General features: G+C 41.3%; 1 protein-coding gene across 3 annotated transcripts in view; it reads left to right on the top strand.

Annotated features, from left to right (window-relative positions):
• The window catches only part of LOC124060488 (zinc finger protein GLIS1), a 72,781-nt gene that overhangs the window by 15,745 nt on the left and 39,265 nt on the right, over positions 1–17,771 (top strand). For 2 of the 3 annotated variants that reach the window (XM_046391519.1, XM_046391520.1), the window contains exons 3-4: positions 13,508–13,700; positions 15,031–16,564. In XM_046391519.1, the coding sequence (XP_046247475.1) occupies positions 13,508–13,700; positions 15,031–16,564 (1,727 nt within the window). Of the gene's footprint in view, positions 1–4,698; positions 4,990–13,507; positions 13,701–15,030; positions 16,565–17,771 lie in introns of those variants that run through there. The other variant, XM_046391521.1, reaches the window with a different exon arrangement.

Raw genomic sequence — 17,771 nt, forward strand, 5'->3', positions numbered from 1 at the left:
ACAGTGGGCTCTTCCTGAGGCTGTAGAGAGAAGAGAGGTTGACTGCAGCCCCTCCTCCTCATCCTCCTCACAGGAGCATTATGGAGCTCTGTTTGATGTGGAGTGATATATAATGTCTGGTGGACTGTCCATCTCAAGTTACCTAGAGTGCATATTCCTGTCTCTTTGTATGATCTGTGCTGTGTTTGTGAGAGTGTGTGAGTGTGGCTGTGATGGGGGCTGGTCCTCCATGCCAAAGCCTTTGGTGAATGAGGACTCCCCACACAATAAAAGAATGGTATAACTGACTTCCTTAGGTATGTGTGGTTTGAAACTCAACACAGGTTTGCTCACTGGGGCCCTCTCTCATTTACTCAATATATCTACAAAAACCCCAATACTGTTTTGCCCTGTGAGTCAAGGTGGAGGTCCTGCTCCAAGCAGCATTATGGTCATTTTTCAGGCCCTTTGGTGGCAGATGTTTACTGCAGTGTACTAGTAAATCCTTGACACAGTTCTTCATTGTTGCTCTGAATCATTTACCAGTTATTAAGCATTTTCTGTTTTAACGTTCAACAACATAATCTTTGAGCCTTATGAAACATATGTTTTCTTGAAGTAGCTTTCAGTTAAATAGTGCCATCATTCTTGAAACTGGTTGAATGATTTTTTCTCATTGTAAGATAAGTTGTTTGACGAAAACCAAGTCAGCAAGTGAAGAGATCTCACATCATGAGCAAACTGCAGGGCATCATCAGATTGTAACTGAACCAGATGAATTCTGTCACATTGCCGTACATTGTGACAGGGTACTTTCTATTGTGTGATGATTTGTATTTGTAAGAAAACACTTGTTTTGAGCATAGAGGGATTTCTAATGTCTGAGTAGATGAGTTTACTTTCTGTGCAGAAATGTAAGGGTTTAGAAACTGGTGACATGAATCAGCATCAATAATCAAATGAAAATAAAAGCTTCCCCCCCTGTGCCTCTCCTGTCAAAGCAAATTGTGGGCCTTTGAAAATCTCATTTTCCTCAAAGAGCTCCATTTTGGGGTTGAGTTAACTCCTCATCATTCTGACTTGCTAATATTCATCGTGGACACTGTGGAGAAGCACTGGCCACAAATTTAACCGGAAACTTCAAAAGCCAAAGCAATTACTATGCATGCTTTGAACATATCCTTTTCACAAAGTAACATTCCATTATTCTTCCTGCACTAAAACAACAAAAAGTAACAAAGAAGTAGGAAGTGAAATTGGATTCCTCTTTTGGTTCCCAAAACATCTGGTTTGGCCCTTGTTTTAAACAACTAGCATCCCCTCTGAGAATAACAGAAGGTTATGTTCACTGTGTGTAGGTAACAAAATAATCATTTTCAAATGTTGCTCCATTCAGATGTGATCTAATTACCAACTTAAATTCAGCCTCTCAGTTGGACCACCGACCATCAAGGGAATTTTCCTCCAGACGTTTTTCTAACTATTCATTTGTTTCTCCCCCACTGCTGCCTCTAAACCATTAAAAATATACAGTAATTGCTGCAAATTGATCACTTGTTTTACAGAAGTCATATAAATCTCCACTCTTGTCAAACTGTAAGCGATGGCAGCAGGCAGTGCTGGGCGAGAAGAAGAGAGAATATCTGTCTGATGGGCCCTGATGCATCTGCTACATGGAGATACTCACATGTTCTGTGGTTGAGCTTGGCCACTGTCATTTCCGAGGAATTTCCTGCCATCTGTGTTCAATCGAATTCTCTCACAGATTTGGGATTGCTTGTAAATATTGGGTGCTGGCTGAAGAGGACTGAAGGAGGACTGTGAGTTTTGTAGCGACAGGCTCTTGGACCAAAATGAACAGACCACAGAATCGGGTATGAGCTAGACTAACAAAGCCTTATTAATAGGAGCTACAGCTAGATAGCATATTTTGTACAGACTTTCATGGTTACCGTAAAAGATGTCCTAATGACTTTTGTGATCCCCTGTCTTTCCCTATTGCACCACCAAGACAGTCACACATATAGTTTTAAGTGAAATGACTCCATAATCATGAGATGTATTGCTATGAAATTTGGTACAGATGCTCATGTCACCCTCAGGATGAATTTTAAACTCTGGTGATTTTCCTCTAGAACCGCCACCAGATCAAACTTTCAGTTTGTCAGAAACTTGAACTCTAACCTCTTCATGTTCTGGCAGTGAGAGTAATAACACACACTGTTGACATCTGCTTATATAACATATGCATGGAGATGAGCTTACCACTCCTAGCCTACTCTGTTGCTACGTTTGCTCCAAAAAAGTGCAAAAAAATGCACATAATAAAAAAAGCTTAATAGAAGTCTTCGTAGTCAGTTTTGCCTTTTTCAGATTGCATTGGTCCACTTCCCATTAATTAGGTATTTTTTTAAAAAAAACTGATTTTCAGTATCATGATTGGAAGAAACAAAGTCTGAATCTGTTTTTCTTTATTCAAACTGCATTTTCTAAAAAATGGAAAAAATAATAAGAGAAGTGAAACTCTGCTGTACACGTCTCTATTTTGTCTCACAGATCATAATTCAACATGAAAATAAAGTCCTCATTACAAATGACCTTCGTTTGACAAAAGCTATTTTCCTAACTCAGCTGTTCTCAACAGGGCCGATTTATTGTGCTATTATTGTAATTTTGACAAATAGAGGGCCATGCTGATGTTTGACAAATGGATCTGATTTCACTACAGTTTCAGATGGGCGTCTGCTGTGTTTTGATACAATTTCAGTGGGCACATGGACAAACTGAGGCCTATTGTTCAGATGGGGGAAACACAACTTCTGCACTAAATCGCTATGTTTATTTTTTACAACTGATTTATATACACTGGTTATTCTCATAAGTGAACACACGTGCACACACATACATACACATGAGCACACTTGCAGGCAAAAAGGCAAGGACTCAGAGTAACATATCTGAAACCTTTCCAATAAACACAATATTACAATGTTTTAAAGTAACTGTATTCGCGTTAGTTCTTACAGGAAATAGCTTCTGTTGAGATCAGTCTCACCATTAACACTTTCTTTGAGGGTGTGGTGCATTCAGTGCTTGTCAGTCCTCTGGATTGGCTACATTACTCTGCCTGTATTTACTGCCGCGTCCCCAAACAGAGCAGCCTCTTGTCTGGCTTTGAAGCACCTCCTGATCCCATGCCGAGGTTTCAGCACTGTTGGCCACGGCTTTGGAGCCATGTAGTTCACCAGCCTATAAAGGTGTCTGTCACCAAGCCAGATGTCCCTGTCACGTCTGCCAGCCAAGTGCATCACGTCAGGTCAGTGTGCTGGTCTATCAAGTCAGTCCATGGCCCCGACTGATGCTTTGTGCACTGTTTTGCCTTTACAATTATGTGGCTTTTCAGTCAAATTATAGGATGTGGTTTGGCTGAGCATTCCTCGTAAAACTTGTGATTGTGATTAATCTTGGCAGTGTACAGATTTGTGGGCAAAATCTTGTTATGATAGTGATTGTCAGGATAGAGCTGTGGCTACTAGTGGCTTTAAAGTGGTTTGTTGATTATGCACATTTTTGTTATATTAACAAATGTTCTAAAACAGTTTGACTTAAAGATAGAGGATATGCTTATTTTTGTGATAATCAATCATTACTGTGGCATTTTTTTTACCATCCATCTCAAAGGTCAGTGTGTAAATAGTGTCTTGGGGTACTATGAGGCCTTTTGCTTGGATTTCCTGGTGATTAAGTCTGGTTTTCTGACTGCTGAGCTTTGCTCTTTTTTCTGTTCAGATATCATCATGTGGTTATCATTGCTTACATTAATTACTCAGTTTTGTTGATTCTGATCATCTCACTGTTATAGCTCTTGGAAACGTAAATGCATCACTTTCTCAGCATCAGATAATTATTTAAAGACCTGCTTACACTGAGAGTTTAGAAGAGCAAATGAAAAAGACCTGCTGGCAAACATTTTTTTCTAACAGAGGGGGGGATGCATTTCTGTATGCTGTGAAAATACATCAAACCAATGAAATATACACTCAGTGACAAGTTCACTAAGTTCACATAGCTGAAACTAGGCAAAAAGCGGATAAACTAAGTATCAGGTCCCACACGGAGAGGAAATATATGAACATATATCCAAATATATGCAGAATATATGTTGCATGTATGCCATATTTAGGGTCATATATGTGCATGTATGTGGATATACAGGAAGTGTCATATATGACTTATATATATATCCACATATATGCCATAGTCAGATGCATATATGCCATACATAATGATAAATATATCTATCTATCTATCTATCTATCTATCTATGTATGTCTGACATTTTGCATATATGCCATACATAATGCCTATATCTCACTTTATTTGCAAATGATGTAATGTGCATATATGTTCAAACAAAATGTATGATAATGTATAATTGTACTTATTTTAATTCAATGCAGATTGAGGTCTGCAGAAGAAAATTCAATGTATAAGACAATAGTTAGTATAATAGTTTTATTGCATACAACAGTTTTTGAGGTGGCCTCACACTCTATCGTCTATCGTCAACTCGATCCATATTGCGGCGACGAGCGAACTACCGCCTCCTAAAGCCGAACCGAGACACCCGGCTTAGAAGGCTATCGGGCTCGGAAGCGTGACGTAGCGGAGTGGGGAAACTGCAATGCATTGTGGGTTATACGGGCGACTGGAAAGTGTGTTTAAGCCGGCTGCATGCGCGACGCTGCTCTTGCGTTCTGTTGTTTTGTTTAAACAAGTTAAAACACGATGCAAACGTGCTGTGACGTTAACTGGCACAATCGTTCACACGATCGCTTCGGTAAAAACAAACGATGGGCTGAGATTTTTCTCAACGTGGAAGAAAAGCCAAGGACCTCAGCTGATCCTGGTGTCTCCATGCAGCTGGACACTCTTTACGTTCAGAAAAGTTTTTCCTCTTTCTTGCTGGAAATTTGCTACATCGCGGCCTATCAAAATGAGTTCATTACAGTAAGTGGACTTTAGAATATTTTATGCAACCTAAGATCGTAGTGTTGTCATATATTCCCACCAGTGTGTGATAAAGAACATTTAAAAAAATATCCCCATATGGTTGACAAAACAAAAGTATGTTGTTCAGTAAGGACGTTCATTTTAGACCTTGAAAACACTATGCGTAACGTAACAGATTTAAAAGTACAATTACTACATTTTTGGAGCTTTCAACTACATCTCATATCTGTAACAGGAAGTGGAATAAGATTAAATAATCAAACCACCTAATTCAGTCCCCTGAAAATGGAAACTTAGTTTCCCAGTTTATTTATATATATATATATATATATATATATATATATATATATATATATATATATATATATATATATATATATATATATATTCTTTCTGTGTGGGAGGGAGAACTCTCAATGGGACCAAGTCAAATCAACTCAGTTTCAACTATAACGTTAATGAAGCAAGGAGGGTTTATTGCAGGACTGATGTCATAGGCAATTACCAAGGTAATGTTAATAAACTGGCTACTTAATGTAGGTGTGTTATTTCTCCAGTGTTTATAACCACAGCAGTGTGGAGTCAGCTTAAAACATGTCATGTTGTTGTGTTTGCAACCCAAGGAATTACATGCAACAAAGGTGATAATGAGCTGTATTAGAGGCCAGTCTGACATTATGATGACTCTTTAAAATTCAGACAGAACATTATCTAACTTCTCATTGGCTGATCTGAACTTGAGCCTTTTATTATCTGCAAATCTTCCAGTGGTGGAGATCACCTGTTGATAGATTTGTTCTCATGCAGGATGGCGTGGAGGGCACCAGTGACAAGGTGCTACCACCAGGTGGTGACATGTACAAGTGCAAAGTTGTAATTATGTTAATCAAGGAGGACAGCAGAGAAAATGATTGGCTGTGAGGGTTTTAAGGAGTGACCACATCCATTCAGTGAAGCCATCTTCTGATAGAGTTCAGTGTGACTGTGTCCTTTTTAGGGCAGTATGTGTATATATGTGAGAAATTGTGTGTGTGTGTATGCCTATTCCTGCAGTTATGGGGACAAAAATCTGTTTACACGGCAACATTGTGAGGACCTGCCTTACTTTTGGGGACAAAGTGCAAGTCCCCACAATGTAAATCATTAAATATTAGGGTGAAGACTTGCTTTAAGGTCAGGTTAAGGTAAGGTTTAGGATTGGACAAGTAATGTTTATTGTTATGGTTAGGTGGTGGTTAAGCCTCCAGGAAATGAATCTAATTACATATAATGTCCCCAAAAGTGATGGAAACACGACTGTGTGTGTGTGATCTCCCAACTGTGCTTGGGTGTTGACTTACAGGACCTTCTCTTTAAGATATGTGGTAAGGTGGTTGGTCTTGGGGCTCAGCAGGCACCAAGCCTGGTTGGCACTGGGATGGGGTGGGTGGGGTAAAGTGGTGGGGATGGGAGGATTGTTGGCTGCCAGCTTTTTGTTTGTGCTCATGACTGCGGTTAGCACTGCTCCATTTGAAGAGCCTGGTGTTACGAGGATGCCTGCTTCCCACAACATGTGCCCTCTTCTCTAAAAGGCAGGAAGGATAATCATTTACTGACCGCTGAATTCATCAATACGAGTTAAAACTTTGTAGCTGCTTAGTATGAACATCACAAAGTATCTGCACAGAGGCTTACTTGGACAACAGGCTTAGCTGTTTTCTCATTTGTTATATATACTAATGATTTTAGTATTATTTATTATTATTGCTCTTTTGAAACTGAAATAAGATATTTTTGTGCTGTGCCCAGAAATAGCAGAGACTTGCAGCTGGATGCCTCTGGAGCCACACGAGTCCCTCCTCTTCGCTTTTGTCTTCAACTTTATAGCAGCTAGTCTGAGGTTATCGTGCGACCAAGCTGACCACGAGTAAACAGGGACGAACAAAGATGCTTAGTTGAGAGTGGCTAAAAATTGGCTCGAACAAATTGATTTTATCCTCATGAAAGTTCTCATGTCTGCTGGTACTGGTAATCCTGCTACGAAAACACTGACATTTCTGTGCTCCTACAGTAATTTAATAGAGTTTCTCTCCTTCCCTCGTTCTGCACCTGCTTTAAGAGGAGCTTTCTTTGTAGACATTGTTAGTTTTCATTTACTTGTGCCCCCAGGTTTTTCAGTCATACATCCATTACTAAGCAAACAAATAGGTTCCGGGCCTATGCCGCAGACACAAATATAGACATGGGTTATGAGATTCAGAGAGGCCAGGGAGAGCTTTGGACCCTAATACACAACATCTGCGCCGGACAAGACCCACAACCAGAGCATCCCTCTGCAAAGTCCCACTGCCCGCTGTCACACATTTGAATCTGTTGACCTGTCTCAAGTTGAAAGAGAGGAGGGGGGGGGGGAGGGGGGGCGATGATGGCAGGTGGAGTGTTGGGGCAGACAGGAGTAAAACCATTATTAACTGTTTAAGTGCCGAATGTTATGATTTTTGAAGCCAAAATGGGGCCATTTGAGGTGCCACTTTGGATTTCCAGAAGCATCTGTCTTGAGGTTTTGGCAGCTTGTTGTACCTTGGGTTCAGATGTTTGCATCGTGCTTCTGACATCCCTTTTCCCTCTGCAGCACCCCCCTCCCCCCCCAAACAGCCTCCTCCTGCTTTAAGTACAGTACACCTCTGATCGCTCCCCTTTTCTCTTTCGAAACCATCTATGCATCTGCACATCTGGTTTTCATTTAGTCCCGCATGTCTAGGAAGACTTGAACGCATTAAACGCTGGCACAAGCACAGTCTCACTCTGGCACTTAACACAACGCTTAGGTGACTTAAAAGGGAAAGGCGAGAATTATAGAAAATGAAGTGTCACCGAAATAAAAAATCGCCCCAGATTACCACCAATTACACTTAATAATGCTGTCCAGCCCATCTGCTGATCAGATGGAGGACTGGTATTGTCTATGGAGAAATACAGATACCAGAGACTGTGAGAAGGAAATTCATCCAGGGAGACAGCGACATGGACTTTCAACTATGTGATGATGTGGTTTGATCTTTTCAAAACTGTATACACTAGAATGCTTTGTATGGTAAAGCAGTCATAACTGCATATCCTGGGGTAATAGCTATGTTGTTTCAGAGGGGTTGAGTTCTGCTGCTAGATTGGAGACATGTGTCTGCTCTACTTTATTAGTCATTTATTAGTCACTGAGGTCAGGGAAGAGTTTTTAGCCAAGGCACAACACTGCTGAACTTGAACATGACTCTGATCATCAGCCCCTAAGGCAGCCTGAATAGGTGTACAATTACAACGCATCCCAACTGGCCAAGATCCCCAGTGTGAAATTCGTCCAGTATTTGAAGCGTGTTTAACAATCAGTGTAACCACTGTCACAGTGGCCGCGACCTTCCACTAAAGAGTGAGTCGAGGCCTTATTACCAGACTTACTGAGTCTGCATTCATTCGTTGTTTCTGTCTATTGTCTTATTCCTTAGTCTCCATTGCCACAGTGGCTGCATTAATCAGCAGGAGAAGGATTAGAAGTCGCTTTCAGCTCACAATCATGATGCATCTGAGCCGTATGGCTTTGTGGGCTGTGTTCCCAAAGGATTTTAACAAGAAGGAAGCCTGACAAATGGATGACATCAGAGCAGGAATATTGCAGGGTGATTGAAACCTTGTTTCCCTCCATGACCGCAGCCAAAAAATGATCATACATGTCCCAAAACAAGTTCTCATATAACTATGTTTATCCCTTTATAATTGTATTCCTACAGAAAGCATTAATTTTTGTATCCGTATGCAATGGAGCATGCAAACTGGCATAGTGTTCCTGTAATTTTTTTTCTGCTTTTGTATGTCTCAGAGAGCTCCTCAGTTTACCGTCATCCTGCAGTGATGCTTACTGAAAGGAACGTGCTACTTTAATTACACAGGAGAGGAGAGCAGGCAGAGTGAGTGAATAGATAGCACATGATGACATTTATAGAACGGAAGATACCAGTTTAGACGTAGCAGAGTGTTATTAGGCACCATGTTACCAACAGGAATTGTTCGCCTGCAGTCTTTGTTCCAAAAGCCTTTTTTTTGTTTTGTTTTTTTCAGGGTGGTGTTTTAAGACAGATAACAATAGAGTCCTTATTTGTGCCTGTGTCTTTAGTTGGCAATGCTGACATCAGTGGTTCTTTGTGAGGATGAGCCAGCACATCTGTACTTGTTCTCTGTACTGAACACAGCATTTGCCCCTGCTGCTTTTGGCTCTGTCCTACCTCTTTCTTTCTTTCTGCGCTTGCGTCCCTCATCTCATGTCCTTACAGCCTCACTCCTAAATGAGTGCTTCCAGCTGCGTACATCAGAGCAGCATCCCACCCCGCTTCTTCGAAGGTGCACGCTAGGACTCAATGTGAACTCCAGGGATTTGCGGGGATTAACTGTAAATGCAAGATTTTTTTTTTTTTTTAAATGATTTTGCCACAGATTGAGATTAATCTCAAAGTGCCCTGTGAATTTTTTGTGTGAACAAGCAAAAATTATTTATATTCAGTGTTTCCTATTCATTACCCTTGAGGTCTAACAGATGTGGTCAATGCATTTCTTTCAGTGTACTTCTTGGAGATTTTTTGTAACTTGTGTCAGTTATATTCTTGTTTACTTGATAGCAGACTTCTTTGCTATGCTTCTCTGGATGTTACTGTTGATAGAGTAATAGCATGAAGCTGATGGTAGGAATGCGTATTATGTGCACGTGCGCGATACAGAATGGGGACCTGCTCATAAACACATTGCTCTGTAGGGTTATTGGCGGTTAAAAACCACATGGTACCTTTTGTTTGTTAATTATATCAGCGGATTACAGAGAGAGATATTTTTTAACAAGTCAAGTTTTCCACAGAACATGACATGGGAAAGTTAAAATCCAGAGCCAAAGGAATGTAAAATATGGTGAACACACAGCTGCCTTGCTCAGCAGACCACCCATAAACTGCACATTTAAAAAGAACAATGGTCATCTCTCCATGTTTCTCTGACTCTGCCTCCCTCTCCTTTCTCTCTCTCTCCCATCCTGTCACCTCAGTCCCCAGTGCACTTTCTGGCTTCCACCTCCTGATCAAACTAGGCTCTAACACACAATGAAATGTTCACTGCTGAATTACCATGGCACATTCAATGTAAACTGAATTTACTGTTGGGTCCCATCCAAGCCACCATATGTTGAGGAGCCTGATTCTACAACCTGAGCATGACTGAGCCTGTTAATGTAGCAAAGCTCTAAATCAGCGTTGCACTAACTTTCTTCAGTGAGGGGGGGTTCAAGACCTTTAACACTCATTTAGCACTCTGACATTAATGTCCTGGAGACATTTAGAAGGTGTTTCTAGGATGGTGAACAATTCATGAATGTTGGACGCTATTTTATTTAGCCCCTTTTGGGAGTACTACCTGTTTGTATTTGAACAAGTAAATTAAAGCCATGCAAGAGGGGTTTCAGTGACACGCTTTTCTCTAGACTGGTTGATGGTTCTGCCACAAATTGTCACACAAACTCCAAAATGCAATTGAAACACATGTGAAAGTCAGATGCTCGCAGTAGGTTAAAAAAAAAAAAATCCAGATGTATTTGCAATGTTCTCTCCAAGGAGGGAACATGACAAGGAAAAAACATCTCAGAAACAAATGGGACTTAAAAGCTGCTGTAGGTTGTTTTGCATGCTGGGTCCAAATGGCAGGGAGAGGTATTGACTTTTATCAATACGGTATTTGAGAAATGTTTTTTCTGCCAAACCCTTTCTAAAAGCTGAACCAAAGCAAGGTTAAGACAAAAAAAGAAATAAATAAATAAAACACTTTAAAACTGGAAATATTTTCATTTTAATCTGGACTAATTTAGTTATAGAATGAGTAAACAGCATTATGAATCTGATGGCTTTTGGGTTTTGAATTTGTTCTACAGACACATTTTTGACTTTTTCGCTAAGAAAGTATTCAGATTTAATACCAGGTGTAGTGTTTTACATTCAAGACATTCAAAGCCAAGCCACTTCTGGCAGTGAAGAGTCTTTCAAGTCATATTTCTAAGAAAATCATGCTGGAAAACAATGGCTGTATTATTTTGCTTTAGTGAAATGCTTTGCAGACAGGTAATCAGTGTTCTGGGATCGTCTGTCTTTTTTGGGTGTCTCACTCATTTACATTGTGGACTTTTCCTGTCAAACATCCATTCTGCATTGTGGAAAAGAGCAATAGGCTTTTAAAGAGCGTTGTCTCGTGATTCACGTTACATTTACTGGACTGCCTGGTGTGGGCCTGTGTTTTATATAGTAGTGACTGTGACTGTGTGTGTGTGAGAGAACATGTGCATCCAGTCAAGACCTCAATGACCGACTGCCAATCCAGCCAGTGTTTTTTGATTACATTGTTTTTATTTGTTAGTTTGTGTTTTTGTGTGCATGCAAATGACATTCAAGACCTAATTTAAAGATCTCTGATCATATTAGTCGTCTCCATCTTGACTCATGTCACTTCTGGCCATCCTGACTGAATTATTCCTGACCTGAGGCGGGGAAGCACTTGGCCTCACATCAGCGGACCTTGAAAAGTTCATACAGAAACACAGTTGTATAGACTCAGCCAACATACTGTAAAAAAGAAAAAAAAATTAAAGGAGGAAAAAAAGAAGTAAAACAAAAAAGAAAGAACAATACAGAAAACAGAGGTAAACAGAGTGATTTGTATCGCTTGAAAACAGACCAGAGCTGAAAGACATCTTGCCTTCTGTTAACGGCTTTGAGTGAAACCAGCGTTGTTCCTACAGTCCCCTGGCGATGCTGGGCCGTTTGCATTGCTCGCTTGCTTGGCCTTTTCTCTACTTCATTGTGTTTCCGCTGTGACCCATGACAAGACAAATGCAGAGGAGACTAATGATGCATCAGCTGCAGAAGGAATACGTGAGAGGATGTACCTTAAACTAAGGATTACATGGCTCACAAAGTTTCCTTGTTTTCTCACGTCTCTTGTTCTTCCTTGTGACCTTCTTCCCATATTCCGAAACATTTTCTCCCTTTCTCTCTTCTATTTGCTCTCCCTCTTCATCTGTTACTCATGTTGTCATATCTTTCTCCTTTGTTAGTCTTTTTTTTTTCCTTTTCATCGATGGCCCAAGTCCTTATTTCTGCTGGATATTTTTCTCACCATTTTCGCATTTTGTTCATTTTTACCCCTTATGTCCTTTTATTTGTTTCTAGCATGTTTTTTTATGTTTTCTCTCACATACAGGGTGTTTGGGTGACTTTATTAATAATAGCTCATGGTGTGTGATAACGTTGTCAATAACATCGTTAGGAGAAAATTGAATTTGAGAAATTGAGTTAGGAAAGTTGGAAAAGGGGACGCGTGGCCGCCCGCACATGAGTGTGTGGGGATATCGGCTTACCCTTCACAAATATTTTCTCATACACTGAGGCCCTCCCTTCATTCACTTTCATCTCTCTCTTTCCTATTTTTATCATGTTTTTGGTCATAAAGCCTTTATTTCCCATCTGATATGTATGACGTGAAGATAAATATGATGATAAAAATGAAAACCTTAAAAATATGCTTAGCTATTTGGAGCTCATTCCTGACGAATAAAAGAGACTGTAGTTGTTTAAATAAATAAATAAATATTGATTTTAATTTAGTGACATTTATTTTCCAATGTGTGTTCCTTGCTAAACAGATTATTTGCAGATATGAATATGTGTGATATATTTGTCATACATTCTTGTATTTGGCTTTTTTATTTGAGTGCATGGATGGATAAAAAAAACTCAACTGGCCTTTTGAATGAGAGGTGAATCATCTTCAGCTTCTTAAGTCCAGCTGTCCTTGACTTAGCACTTCTAGATTAAATCAGTAAGCACTTACAGCACACTTTAATTTATTTTTTTAAATTAATAATGTAAATTTTTAACAGATAAATTAGATAATTATAAAATAACAAATACTTAAGTAAAAACAATTAATTGCATAACATTAGAAAACCTGGTAAACTTAAAAGTATGCATGACAGTATGTAATTTAAATTCCTGATTGATACAATGGCTACATATACTGGCTGGATCCTCTGGACACATTCGTTTTAGTAAGTTTATTATTTCTAAATGAACGCAGCGCCATTTGGAATACAATTCCTCAATTACTCCAGCAATAATATTTGGTGATAAATCTCTCTGGCGTTATTCTTACTGTCACCAGTTGGACTTTGCCAAATAGCTTCCCATATATCACTAAATACTGTAGTTGTGGCAGCCAACAGTTATTCCTCAAGAGAATATTGATAATCTAATTGGATTTCAACATGTCTCTGATGGCGCAGATCCCACTATAAACTGATTATTCTTCCAGGGCTCTCAGTAGATCACTTGGTCCAATCTGTTTAGCCAGATTTAATTTGAGAGTGACACTGGGTCATTGCTCTGCTAGCTAAAAATCACACTAATATATTCACATGGATTTAGCCTGTTTAGTGATATTTCTCCTGCTCTTCTTTCAGTGAATGGTGCCTACTGTTCAGAGAAGGATGTAGACAGTGAGCTTGGTGACACTGATGGCGCCCTGATGCGATGTGGGCAGAGCTTGCCACTACTGGTGGGGGGTCATTTAGGGGGGCTTTATACCCAGAGCCTTCACTGCGACAGACCTACACCCGACCTCCTCCTGCAGGACGGCCCTCACCAAGACACCAGGTAAACTGTCACTGTCATTGCTGTTTTAAAACAGTCTTCTTTCTGTTTCAGTTTTGCATGTTTCCTGTCCGGTATAGTATTACTGACTATTTGCAGGACTATATGTTTTTGATTATCTTTGCATTTGTGAATCAGATGTACACACATGTAGCTGGAAAGTGTTATCCAGTATCATAAAACACACTGAAATTGTCCGAAGTATAACATTTATGTTACACTAATACAATTCTTCTGTTGTGTAATCTTTTTGATGACTGTTGGTCAACTAAGAAAGAATTTACAGTGAAGTTGTTGTTATCTGTTGTAGCACCCCCCCCCCCCTTCTTTCCGTGTATCCTCAGCCATCCAACCAAAAGTGCTTCTGTAGACAGACATTCACTTCACCCTTCTCATATTGTCTCTCAATATTTTCACTACAGCCAAACAGGAAATGGTGCTTCTGAATAGAAAGGGAAAGGAGGGTCAAGTCTTTATTAACAATGATGACAAAGTCAGCCAGTGACTCTCTCCAACCCTAGCTTACGTTAGCTCTGTTTTTCCCTAGCGTGCTCAGGGGAAGAGACAAAGACGATTCCTTCATGAGACAGCCTGGAGAAAAGAGATCTCTTCTCACATCACTCAGGGGCTTTGGACAAAATCCATAATGAGCGAACTGACAGGAATGATTATGTAGGAGATCACAGCAACGCATGGAGAAATCTGACCTGGGTTCCCCATTCAGTAGGGCAAAGATTCCCACCATAATACACAGTATTGTAAACGGTGACCCTTCATAGGATGCAATTATACCACCAAAACAGGTGACTCCCTATTTATCCCCAATGTTGGCTTAGGTTTAACCCCTTTGTGTCATCAAAGCCTGTCAGATGGACACACTAGCCAGTGGCCTCTTGGTCTCAGTAGCCAGCCATCCCTCCCCCTCTCTCTATTCTTAGTCATAAATGCCCATTCAGATCCTCTCACTACCAGAAGATCCTGTTTCATTTATTCATAAAAACACTTTGGATCATCAGCAGTGAATACTACCTGGAGTCCAACATCACCTCATGTCACCCTGAATCCTTAACATGGCCTGTACACTGTTAATGCTTGTTTCATCAGGTACCTTACAGTGAATGAGAGACTTAGTTGGAATATTTTAGGTCAGTGGGACTCATTTAGGATGACGTGATTTTTATGTAAACTCAGAAAATGGTTGCAGGGGGAGGGGATAAGCACTAGGCTAAACTCTGACAGTGCTGCTAGTGGGAAGGCTCAACCTGCCAGTATCTGTCAACAGCCTGCAAGCTAATAGCGCTCATATTCCTCTCTGTGTCTTTTTTCCTTACAGATCCTCCTCTGCCTTCCAAAGGACCCTGTCGGGGGCCTCACCTGCCCTGGGCTGCAGCAGTGGCAATGGAGCTCATTCCTCTCTCCCTTACTCAATCAAACAGGAGAACTCAATGGGCTACAAGATCTCCAACACAGGGTCCAGGGTCCATGGCACGTCTCAGGACGGGTTTCAGAACTGTAGGGCAGACCAAGTTTTGGGGATGACAAGGGATGAAATAGTTGGAGCACCACATGTTAGCAACAACGGTAGCGCCGTATGCACAGTGAACAGTGTAGGTAGTGCTGTGTCAAGGGACGCAGTGCAACCGTTTAATAATGAAGATAGCTCCTCCCCGCTGGCTTTGTCCCCAACTGGCTCCCGTCATTCAGCGCGGCTGCTCAGTGCTAACAGTTTGAAGAGACGCTGCCTGTCCCTGGGCTCACAGTCCACCGCCACTGCTGGCAGCGTTGCTGCCACAGGTTCCCCATCAGCTACTGCGTCTGCACCCGAGGAGATCAATATCACCGCCATCATCTGCTCCTCCTCCCAGATGGTTGCCTGCGTCAACGGGTTCCGCACTAACCTTTCGCCCAGCCACACCAGCAGTGCCAGCTTCTCTTCCTCTTCCTCCTCTTCTTCTACATCCCCACCCTCTAACTCCTGCTCACGGGAAACCCCGCAGAGGCCCCTACCTCACGGTAGCCCCCAGCAGGCTACGCTCCAGGAGAGCTGTCAGCTGTCCTCACCTGCAACTTGCCTACTCTCCCTTTCCTCTTCCTCATCCACCACTTCAGTGTCATCAGTGGAGCCGGAGCAGGGACAGGGGCAGAGCCAGGGGCTGTGTGAGGAGCAGGGCTCCATGCTGCGAGGGCGTGGGGGAGGAGCAGCTGTGGGAGGTGTGGGAGGAGGAGGAGGCTTGGACGGGTTGGGGCTGCTGATGAGTGGGAGCCTGATGTCTGGGATTCCGCATCCAGGGCCTGAAGCTGGGGCTCTGCTGGACAATGGCCAAAGATCAGGGGCTACTCTCAAACAGGAGCCCCTGGATGATTTTTCTCCCAGTGAAGACGAACTTTTTCAGCACCACTATCGTCATCACCATCACTTGAGTGGTCGTAGTGGGCACCTTCGTCACCCTCACCACCCCTCTCGCCCTTCTATGCCTCCACCCTATCACCTGCATCAATATGTGGGGTCAAGTCCTGGAGGTCTGCTGCACCATCAGACGCAGCAGACAGCACCGACCTCTTCCCTGGGTCTCAAACCAACCTCTGGAGGCCCTACCGGGTCTCAAACAGCTCCGGAGTGTGAAGAGGTCGGCGGAGGAATACTGGCCGATAAGCAGATGTGTCGCTGGATTGACTGTAGTGCTGCATACGAGCAGCAGGAGGAGCTTGTGAGGCACATTGAGAAGGTCCATATTGACCAGCGCAAAGGTGAGGACTTCACTTGTTTCTGGGCTGGCTGCATTCGTCGCTACAAGCCATTCAACGCCCGCTACAAGCTGCTCATTCACATGAGAGTCCACTCCGGAGAGAAACCTAACAAGTGTATGGTGAGTCATCATAATCTTGTAAGATTATCCACCGAACACTGGCCAGAATTGCAAAACCAGACACCAGTGGTCAGTTATGTACATAACACAAACATCCAGTATTTTTGAAAATCCCCTCATGGTCTTACTTTTACTAATTTGTGCCTCTTATTAACATTGTATTTATTGGCTTAATATGAGTCTGCTTTGTCCCATAATTGTAACCATCTGTTGAAAGTGTTTTTCAAAATTAAATACAAACATATATTTCTAAAAGTAATACAGTCCCTCACAATGATTTTTTGTGAAAAAACAAGACTGGATTTGCTTCACAACTGATTACTTTTTAACATCAACTTTTATTTTGGTTTGGTTGAGAAACAGTTATGATTGTAATTCCTGCATTCTTAGTGGAACATATAAAAAGAGGGTTTTGGTTTTTTTCGACTGATGATGTGAGCTGCTGTAAGCGCAGTGCTACCTTGTCAGTATAAATAGATTTGTGGTTGTGTTCTGTACAGGTAAGGCTCCAATTGCCCAAGTCAACACACTAATCAATGTCAAGCTGTCACTCCCTGGCGTCCCCCAGCAAATGGAAAAAGCCCTCCAACCTTAAGAATGATTTTGTCCAAATACACAATTAGTCCACAATTTGTGTAGGGCGAAGCCATGTTTATTTTCATGAGCACTGTGTTTTTTGAGAAGGGATTCAGATCATGAAAAGCCAACACATATGGTTAACATAACCAAACAATGCCTACACTTGATCCTTTTAAATGGGAGCTTTAAATGTTTAGCTGTCCCAAAAGTATTAAGTGAATTGGTTTCATATCCAAGCCAAACATGAGGAGAAATGTAGTAGTCTGGAGAAGAGAACCACAGAGGGATAGTCAGTAACTTTTTGCTCAGTTCACAGCTTCACCCAAAGCCCCTGTCAGAAGTGGTCCTCTTCAAGTTCAAGAACCCATCCAAATCCTAATTATTGAATAACTCTGAAAAAGAGTCTGCAATATTGCAGCAACACCTGGTTTATTTCAGGGCCTTTTTTCTTAAAAGAAAAAAATTCTTATTTATTTTTCTAAATAACAACAACTTGAAATATTAGCTGGGATGAGGATCTGTTAATAGAAAATGTTACTTTATGGCAGTTTTCTGTGGAATTGGATAAGTAATTCATGTTGGTTCTGACTGTTGCTGATACTTGTTAGTGCACATCTAAGCTGAATGC

Source organism: Scatophagus argus, chromosome 6 (genome assembly GCF_020382885.2).
Source record: "Scatophagus argus isolate fScaArg1 chromosome 6, fScaArg1.pri, whole genome shotgun sequence".
Lineage (NCBI taxonomy): Eukaryota > Metazoa > Chordata > Actinopteri > Scatophagidae > Scatophagus > Scatophagus argus.